This window comes from Leishmania major, chromosome 24 (assembly GCF_000002725.2).
Source record: "Leishmania major strain Friedlin complete genome, chromosome 24".
Classification (NCBI taxonomy): Eukaryota; Euglenozoa; class Kinetoplastea; order Trypanosomatida; family Trypanosomatidae; genus Leishmania; species Leishmania major.
In genome coordinates this window covers 68,880-78,831 of record NC_007265.2, presented here as the reverse complement: position 1 = coordinate 78,831, position 9,952 = coordinate 68,880, and the positions used below count along the sequence as shown (strand labels likewise).

General features: G+C 62.3%; 2 protein-coding genes across 2 annotated transcripts; both read right to left on the bottom strand.

Moving 5' to 3' along the window:
• Window positions 1-2,493: 2,493 nt before the first annotated feature.
• On the bottom strand, window positions 2,494-4,554 carry LMJF_24_0280 (dynein intermediate-chain-like protein; the record flags this gene model as incomplete). Its single annotated transcript, XM_001683493.1, has 1 exon — window positions 2,494-4,554. The coding sequence occupies one exon, from the start codon at window positions 4,552-4,554 to the stop codon at window positions 2,494-2,496; it is 2,061 nt and encodes a 686-aa protein (XP_001683545.1).
• Window positions 4,555-5,428: 874 nt separating this feature from the next.
• LMJF_24_0270 (putative protein phosphotase) lies at window positions 5,429-9,442 on the bottom strand (the record flags this gene model as incomplete). The annotated part of the gene is made up of 1 exon (XM_001683492.1): window positions 5,429-9,442. The coding sequence occupies one exon, from the start codon at window positions 9,440-9,442 to the stop codon at window positions 5,429-5,431; it is 4,014 nt and encodes a 1,337-aa protein (XP_001683544.1).
• Window positions 9,443-9,952: the final 510 nt, after the last annotated feature.

Sequence of the window (9,952 nt, the reverse complement as noted above, 5' to 3'; positions counted from 1 at the left end):
TCTGCAGCGCGCGAGGGAGAGCTCTTGCGAGCAAGTGTGCCCCTCGGTGCGCGTGTCTGTCTATGTCTATGGGAGAGGATGCAGTTCAACGGGGAAGCAATGGTAAGGGTGCCTGAGCAGTATCACGGTTGTCTTGCCCCGTTTCCGTTGTGTGCCCTTCCGTTGTGTCGCGCTTCGTCTGTGTATGCGCTTGCAAGTGGTCGGGGGGCAGGGCGGGGCGGGGGACGGGGGGGGATGAGGCTAGCCGCACCGCAGAGAGAAAATAGAACGAGGACGCGTACGTATAGGTCTAACAGCGACAAGGTGCCAGAGCGTAGGAGCCGCAGCCCGAAGACGAGTCCACAGGCAGCGTGTGCACCCTTGTGTCGGTGCGCGAGAGTTGGAGGAAGCGGGGTGACTGCGTGCGTGCGTGCGTCTCTGTCGTATCGGTGAGTCTGCGTATATATCTGTTATGCGTATCTCTCTGTTATTCCTTCTAAAGACCGTGGAGTGGGCGAAGCAGAAGCACTGGTCGTCTACGCCGACGGTGGTGTTTCCAGCACGTCTTTTGCTCTCGTTGATTGTTGTGAAGCGGAGTATGAGTCAGAGGGTGGGTGGATGGGGGGGGGGAGGCAGGGATAGCAGAGGTCTGCGAGAAGAAGCGTGCGCGCGCGGACAGTCGAGGGATGAAGCGGGGAGAAAAAGGAGCTGGTGGATTCGCAGCGTGTACAAAGAATATCGGAGTCTGCTTAGACACTGTCTGGTTACCCCTCGTCTCGTCGTGCGTGCGTGTGCTGACCAGTCGCCGTTTTCTCCGCAGAATCTCTTTTGAAAACGCGCATGCGCGTGTGTCGGTGTTGTCGTTGTTTTTGACGTGTACGTGTGTACGTGTGTACGTGTGTGTATGCGTCAGGGAGCGTCACCGCCGTTTGTAGAGAGGATCGGCAGTGAAAGGCGGGCATGATGCCGTTGATGCGCACAGTCGAAAAGGCAAATGATACGGACGAAGGCGAGGCGGGGAAGCGAGAGAATGAAAAGAGAATTGGGTCGTGAAGAGGGGGGGGGGCAGTGACAGAGAAGTCTGTCTGCTACCCTTGACAAGAGAATAGGCGACGGAGGGGAGCACACGCTCCTGCGTCTGTCGCACATTCTGGACCTTGATTCAAGAGCTTGCGCGCCGGCGTCAGCCGTGGAGCGCGTACGCGAGCTGTGCACACACCTTCACCTCTCCGAGGCAATAGAAGGGTGCAGTGCAGTGCCACAGCAGGCAGGGGCTGAAAGACACCCTCTCCTGTAGACTAGGTGTAGGGCTGGCGGCGTTCGGCTGTGCCGGCAGTCGTTTCTGTCTCTCTTGCATAACCGGACGCACCGGGGCGTCCCTCCCCCACCAAGCACTTTCGCGCTGCCTCTCCACGAAGGGAAAAGGAGGGGGCGGGGGTGGAGGGGGATGCCGCTGTGAGGCGTACCCAAGACCGCCGGCGTTGCTGGCTGCTACTCTTCCTGTTTTCCGCGTTCAAAGGGTCAGTGGTGACGTAGGGGAGGCACAGTGCCACATCTACAGCCCAGCAAGCACACACACACACACACACACACACACACACAAACACACACAACGGTCCGCTGTACATCGTACTTGGTTACATCAGAAAAGGCAAGAAAGCATTGAAAGAACAGAGCAAGAAAGGAGAGAGAGAGAGAGAGGAAGGCTGGACAAGGGAAGACGTTGGGGCGAGTCGGCGATGGAAGGAGGCAGCTTCGACGAAAAAGAGAGGTTGGGCGTTACTCGACGGCGCGCAGTGAATTCGCGGGCGAGAGAGGGGCATGGGAGGGAGAAAACGTTGCGCGGATGTGGAACGACCCAACGCCCCGCTCCGAGCTTCGCTCTCACTCCTCTACCTTTACTCCTGCCCTACCCTCTCCTTCCTCTCCCCTTCCCCCCGATCCCCGCCGCTGCACGGCCACGACCATTATTCACGTCGCCCTGCGACTGCATTTGCCTCTCTCCTGTACAGCAGGATGCAGCGACCCCTTCTATCTGAGACCTCCCTACCTCCCCCGTCCTCTCCGTTCTCTCCCTGTGTGGGTGCCGTCTGGCGCGCAGTCTAAAGCACCAGCTCTGTGCACAACGCACATCGAGGGAGAACGGGAGAGGAGAAACAGGCACATACACATGCACACACAAACAACAACAAAAGCCAACTCCGTAGCACATCTCCAATAATCGCACCTTTCACACGCAAGTGCCATGAGGCGCAGAGGGCGGATCGAGGAGCAGCGGCCGCGTCGGAGCTGCAACAGAGGAGAAGCAGCGCGACGCGAAAACAAACACGTTCATCCGCACAGCCCACACAAAACTGCCACGTGGTCTCCCACACCGCCTCTGGCACCGGACACATGCGTGCGCTGGCCCGCCAACAATCACGGCAAGGGCCCCACAAGAGAGAAAAGGAAGAGCAACTGAGCAACACGGTTGTGTGCAGGAGGAGGCAGCACGCATCCAGCCTTGTGTTCTTTCTACACACCCAACAGCGCGCGGTCCTTCATGGTGACCTCTACCAAGTGGTTCAGCTTCTCTACCTCCAATGTCTTGATGTGCGCCGCATCCGTCGGCTCCCCCTTTCCAGGCTTCGAAACCTTACGCAGGTTAGGGGACAGCTTGAGCGTCAGAACGGTGCCGCGAGTGTCACCGACGAACAGTATCGGGTCCGCTTCACTGAAGACAATGTGCGTCAGCTTCGCGTTCTTCACGACTGTCTGCGCGCACAGGGGTTCTGTCTTGTTCTGTGCTACGTCGAATACACACACCTTGCCACCAGCGGTGACGGCGGCAAACACAGTGGAGCTGTACGGCGCCCACGCGACATCGCCGACGGCGTCGCCGAGGTCGAACACGACCAACGGAGAGGGAGAGCCCTTCATCCACAGCTTGACAGTCCAGTCTGCTGAGCAGGTGAGGAAGATGTCCGGGTGGAATGGGCTCCAGCGCGTCGTGTAGACCGCCATGCTGTGCCCCTCATAGCGCTCGACGCACTGGCCATTGTGGCTGACCGTGCACAGGAGCAGGTTGCCCTCCTGCGTGCCGACGGCCATCTTGTCATGGGCGGGCGAGTAGTCGAACGACATGCCACCGAGCTCATTCAGCAGCATCTGCTCCGGGTCCGCGGTGCAAACGCCAGTGCTAAGCTTCAGCACATCCCGCGACGTCAGCTCCCTCTTCCTCAGCATCCAGTTCGCCACGCGGCCATCTGTGCTTATAGAGTAGAAGGACAGCTCGGATGTGCTCTCCATCCACATGATCTGCCACACAGGGTCCATGTGCTTACCGGTGCGCACGTTGGCGCGGTAGAGCGGGCGACCGTGGTTTGCACCCCCCGCGTCGTGGGAGCTCACCCGCATGTCAAACACGCACACGCTGCCGTCATAGAGGCCGCAGGCAAGCAGCGAGTGCTCACGTGGGTGGAAGGCGAGACAGAGCACGCCGCAGTCTAGGTGAAAGGAGAACTCCGGGTGCGCCGGAACAGGGGCGCCAGAGCCCGTCGGCACCGCGTTCTTGAGAGTGAAGCAGTGAACCGTGCCCTTGCATGGCTTCAGGAAGTCGTAGCTACCGTAGCCGACAGCGAAGAGGTCCGAGTAGCGACCGTTGAGGGCGATGGCAGTAACGGCCTTCTTGCGCGTCTTTTCCGTGAAGAATCGCCACAAGGGCAGCAGCGTGCCGTCCTCCTTGTAACAATCGCTCTGGTCCTCCCAGTACTTGAAGTCGTCAATGATGTCGTGACAGTCGTTCTGGTTCACCATGCGCTCCATTACCTGCAGCGCACTGCGGAACTCCGGCGACGCCAGCAGCTCCACCACGCCTTTCGGGCCGACATCCGCACCGTCGCGGATAGACGCTTCAGCCGCGGCATGGGTGAGCGCGTTCTCTTCATCCTTGCTGGCTCGTGCGGCTTGGGCGGCACGCCGTTGCGCCGCCGCTGCCTTCTCGGCCTCGATGCGCTCCCCCTCGTAGGCGTCGTAGATGGCCCACGCCGTGGCGAGCGCACCGAAGGAGGCCGACGGCGGCGGGTCTGTCATGACGGTGCGCTCCCTCATCGGCTGGTTCATCGTCTGGCTGCCGCGGTCGCTATAGTTGAACTGGTTTTTGAGGATGCGCGTCGACACGCCTTCCTCGACCAAGTCCGGGTTCGTCTCCGCCGCGGCGGCCACCTCCACCTCCTGGATGCGGCGATGGCGATCCTCCTCCTGCTGCAGCGCCTCAAGCGAGTCCTTAGCGATAGTGTTGCCGTCCATGGCGAAGAGGGTCGACACCTGCCGTGTACTGGGGAAGCACTTGTACACGCGCGCATCCTTCTTATAATCGTAGTACACCGGTACCGACATCACGTGCGGGTCGGCAGCTTTTAGGATGCGCTCCACGACGACCTCGGCAGCCGGCTTGTTCGACTCCCGCCCCAGCACCGCGGCAATCACCTCTGCTTGTCCGCCGCTGCTCTGCTTTCGAACGGCATTGCCGGCAGCCGCGCTGTGCAAGGCGCGGTGCTTGCCGATGGAAGCCCGAGGGCTTGCGACGGTGTTCATCTTGCCGAGACTCGTTCAATGCAGCGGTGAAGAGAGGAACGGTGTTGAAGGTAAGGAAATGACGCGCGGAAGAAAGGCACCCGTACTGGCACAGCTTGCTGAGGTGAGCGAGGCGGAGGGTGTGGCGTGGACGCCGTGCGTGCGTGTGTCTGAGTGGGTTAGCGACGCCGACGGTCCGAACAACGTGTGGAGGCGCCTTTTCGAAGGTGGTGGAAATCAGTGCCTTGCCTAATCGCAGCACACAGTCCCCTTCGTCGTGTGCCCTCAACGTTGATTGTGTGTTTGGTTTTGGTCCTCTTGGGTGTTGTTTCGTTGATAGGGGAGCGGGGAGGCGGCAATGATGGAAGCAAATGGCATAACCGCCGCGTGCCGTCGCTGGCCTCCGTCTGGCCCCATGGGGCGGAGGACGGGCGGGCGAGGACAAGCAACGCATCGCATTGACGGACAGGCGCGCCTGCGCGACCCGTCCTTGGCCGAATCGGGTCTGTGCATCAGTTCCCACTTTCGCTCCTTGTTCATCCTTGTTTGACTTCTCTGAGCAAGTGGGTAAGGGAGGGGAAGAAAAGTGACTCGACACAGCGATGCGTGCGAGAAGGGCAGGGCGGGGTGGGTAGCACCCCGACAGCGTCGAGCATATTACAGCGGAGGTTCGGCTGTCAGCACGAGCGCAGAAGGGCCCACGCAGACGCATCGCCAAGACATGAGGAAAGCACAGCAGAGAATACGACAGCCGTGGACAGGCGCGACGCAAGCAGCGAAACAAAAAAAAAAAAACGGATAATACGGAGGGAAAGGGATTCATCGCGTGCGCAGACACACACACATACACACACATACACCGGCACACACTCACACACACCGGCATACACACCAGCTACAGCCTTCGCGACGATGCGCTAGCCGCGGCTCGCCGTTGAATGTAGGTCTTGTACGCCGAGAGCACACTCCACTGATCGGCCGGGCCAACAATGTGATGATCACGCAGGCGGGTGTGCAGCGTATTGCACACAAACTGTTCAAAGTCCGCCCTCGCCGCCTCCGTCTCTCGAACACCGGGAAGACTGCTCAGTGACAGCTGTCCAAGAGAATCGGCGAGTTCCTGCGACCCCCACGTGGCAAGGCGCAGCGTCTGGGACTCCACCACGCACGCCGCCGCCTGCAACACCGTCTTGCACCTTCGGCTGCACGTATTCAGTGTCAGCAGCCGGCCTTCTTCGGATAACTCAGCACCGCACAGCTCAGAGGGGTCTTCCGGCGCCCCGCGTATCAACATGGAATAGCGGAAGCGGAGGAAAAAGCGGATGAGAGCGCCAGAGCCGAAAGTGTGGCAGCAGCGATGCGCACGGCCAGCAGGGCAGCAACAGCAGCAGCCCTCCACTCGATAAGGTCGCCACCACGGCACCGCCGCCGCGTTCCCTCCATCGCTGTCCAGCTCTTCCTCAGGCATGAGCAGTTTGGCGGTCGCCTCACGAGGTCGATTCCACAGAAGCTCGCGCACGAGCCGGAGGCGCCGGGTCACGTCTTGGCTTTCCAACGGGGTGGAGCACTGGAGGGTGCGAAAGGCGTACTCACCTGTGTGCATGGCCGCAAGAAGGTTGGCAAAGTCGTCCTCGGACGGCGCACCCTCGTCCACCGAGGTGTGCGTTGAAGGCAACCATGTGTCGGCCTCGCATTCCTGCGAGCTCCGCACTTCAGAGCCGGTGACGCATGCGCTGGCGGCGGAGCACGGTGCCGGGGAGCTCTCTGCTGCTGCCGCTGTTGGAGGAGCGCACCCTTGTCGAAGTGTCTCGAATGGCAAAAAGTCCTCTCGCCGCGATCGCTCCAGAGATGAGGAGGCTTCACGACACGCGTCCGTGGACCTCTGTGTGGCGACACGACCGCCATGCGCAACGCACCGAACGGCGCCCGTTGCGGCAGATGGCGTGCTACACGCAGGGGTCGTTCGCGTCAGCGCTTCGGAGTGTGAAGGTGCGGCGGCGGCGATGAACCTAGTGTCGGCGGCCCGAGAAAATGGCGAAACCAGTGCTGGCGTGGGTGCCTGGGTGGTTGCAGCTGGCAGCGCAACGGCAGCGCTCATGTCACACCTGCCTTGGGGTGCCACCCCCGTCATGCCCTGGCGAGGAGGTGGCACGGTACTACTCGGTGGTGTCGGGGATGATGGAAGGGCCGTGGCGGAGACCACCGCACCTCTTGCTGCCGCGCATTCTGTGCTGGCTCTCGGACATCCATCGCTCTCGTCCACTTGGTAGCCGGAGAGCGGTGCGAGTGACAGCAGCCCGATCGCGGTGATGTCGTTCTGCGCCTCGGCGTCATCCGCCGTGATAGCATCGCGTGGTTTTTCCATCACGGGTGTCTGTGAGCGGTGATACCGCATGTCGAAGGGACAGAGCGCCGCAAACAGCACGCTCTCCCTGGCATCGTCGCCGCCCCTCTCGTGCGCGCAGGCAGTCCGCCGTTCCCCGGCGCAAACGCCTGCCGATAGGCGGCAAGAGGAGGACACCGTAGTGTTTGCATCCGACGAGGTCGGCGTCGGTGAGCCAGAGGTGCCGCTGTACAAGCAGTGCACTGGTGCCTTGCCGCCACGCTGGCGCCTCACTGCAGCACCCTTCTCCTCCTCCCCACCCGGTGCCGTCGACGCGCGCAGCAGTGGCACGCCGCCGTGCGTGGCAAATACGCGCTCATCAATCACCGCCGCCACCGGTAGCAGGGTAAAGACGTCGTTCAGCTGTGCCCACAGGGCGATACCCCTGCGCGAGCCGAAGCGCTGCCGGCACTTATAACGCAGGCACCGCTTGCCCAGCAGGCGGCAGTTGCCGTTCACTGTCGGGTCCTCGTGGGGGCCGCGAAGGAGGTGCACTTTGCTTGGCTGCAAATACGCCCAACAGCACAGCAGCATGCACACCTCCACGCTGTGCCAGCCGACGTCCACGTAGTTGCCGAGCAGCAGCAGCGGCGTGTGCATCGTAGACCAGTGGGCAAAATGGGCGACGCTGCCAAGCAGCACCATCAGGTCCGCGAAGCTGCCCAGTAAATCCCCGCCGCACAGCAGCGGGGACGACAGGCGCAGCACAGGACGACTCACTTGCATACGTGCCTTGATAGCCGTTAGCAACGAGGAGAATCTCGTGTAGATTAGCTGCACGAATGCCGGTGAGTCCACGTACGAGAAGCGGTCTTTATCTGCGTCGTATGAGCGTCGCAGGGCGCAGTGCAGAAAGGTCGCGTCTTCGGACGCCGGCGTCGAGTCAGGGCGGCGCCGCAGGATATCGCCCAGCAGCGCTGCCGTTCGCGGGGTCACCATCTCGTCGGCGACGATCGGGTGCCGCCATGGCACGCCAGCAAACCGGTCGAAGACGTCCACTGGCGCACTCCCATCCTCGCTCTTGGCGCTGCTGCAACTGCTGTCTGCCTGCGGAGTGTCGCTCAGGTGAGCCAGCGGTCGATACCGATGCGTCTGGCCAAACGCCTCGACGATAAACGGGTTCACCGGCACGCGCGGAAACAAGTGCAGCTTTTCTCGCATATAAGGACGCTGACGTGCACTCTGTGTAGCGGTGAGGTCACTGCTCAGGACACTGGAAGGCTCGGTGACTGCCTCATCCCGTGACAAAGGCGTCGCGTGCGTGGCTGTTGCGGTACCTTCGCCCTCCACATCGACGGAGGTGCGCTCGGTGAACTCCAAAGAGAGCCCGCGGCTCGAGTGGCGGGCTCCACAGTGCCGGGCGGCGCCAGCCCGTTGCAAGCGCGGCCTCAGGGGCTGTGGTCGTTGTCTAACCTCCCCCGCTGACGGTGCCAGAGGGCCAACGCGTCCTCTGCGAAGGTGCGTCATCGCCTCATCGAAGCCGACGCTGCCGCAGCTGAGCTGGTAGATGCCCTTTGGCCCCGGTGGTGTTGTGTCACCCTGCATGGCGCGCAGCACCTCCCAGTCAGGGGAGCGCACACTGGTGACGGGGCCCAAGGTCCAGCACGGCCTGTTGTGGAGATGCGCGCGCGCTCGCGACTCGCCTTTGAAGATTCCGCGCCGCGCCAGCTCAGCCGTCTCGTTGCAGAGGGATGCGAGTGAGTGCGCGTGCTCACCGGTGAGGCCCTGCGACGGTGAGCACGCCGCGGCCCCGAGCCGCTCCTCCTTCGAGTAGGCGGGCGGTAAAGCAGCACCGGTGGTGGTACTCACCACGTCCGCAGAGCAACGTGCCACCGTCGCGGTGCACTCCACAAGAAGGTCCGTTGATGTCCTCTCCGTCGCCGGTGCGCTGATGGCGCACTTCTCCGTCGTCCGGCGGACAGCGCTTGCGTTCTCTGCAGTAGAGGTGGTTGTGACGGCGATGCTGCGCGACGCGTGGGTAAGGCAACACCCGCGCATCTTCGAGGCCCGCGGTGCTGCCAGAAGCGGGGAGCCCGAGACTGCCTCGCGCGGTGTGCCGCTCTGCCTCGATTCCATGTTCGCTGGTGCGACCACGGCTGTCAAGGCCTCCGGAGACGTTGAGACGGCTGTGGCTGTGTCGCGCTCTCCCTCTTCGTCAACGCACAGCGGTGGCAGAGAGCAGCCTAGACGGGGCGAAACGCACGAGGACGGTGACGTGAAAAGCGACGACGTCTGCCCCTCCCGAGTGACCGCTGCCGGATACGCCGGCACCGCCAACGGTGGTGGTGGGCACGCTGCATGCGTGCCTGGAACGAGGCTGTGCGGGGCTGGCGTTACCACGTAGGACGTCGGGTCCGCACCAAAGGATATTCGCTGGGTGGCCAGCACCTCTACGGGAGAGCCGATTCGTAGCAGGCGCTGACCATCAACGTAGGTGCGTACCCCAGGCTGCAGGAGTGTCAGTTGCACCGTGTCTGTGTGCGGGCTGACGAAGAGGCGTGCCGCACTCACCCAACTAGCGTGCATTGCGGCACCCGCCGCCGTTACCTTGACCGCGGGACTCTCTCTGTGCCACCTCACAACAGCGCCGCCGCCGTGGCGCGGGACGGCAACCACTTTCGAGCGGCCGGTGCTGAGGTCCGGCGGGGGTAGCGGTACTGGTGATGCCGTTGACGCCAGCGGTGGGTCGCACACCGGCTCACTCACACGTGAGCTGCCTTTCATGAGCTGTGGCATCCATCTGGTGCTGACGCAGCACGTCGCGAACGCTAGGGAGAGGGCTGATCCGAAGTGCGAGAACAGGGCGACCCGCACAACATGCGAGGGAGAGAAAGCAGCGTGGGGCTCCGCGTTACGCCTGCGCGTGCGTCGAGTGTCTGAAAGCCGCGTGTTTGACAGCAAGCAGAAGAGAGAGGCAGTGAGGAAAATCGAGGGGGAGACAAGTAAAGCGAAACTCGAACGAGACGTAGAAGGCTATCAAAGGCAAAAGGGTATACGAACCCAAGCGCACCCTCGCACGCATGTGGTAGCGGCGTC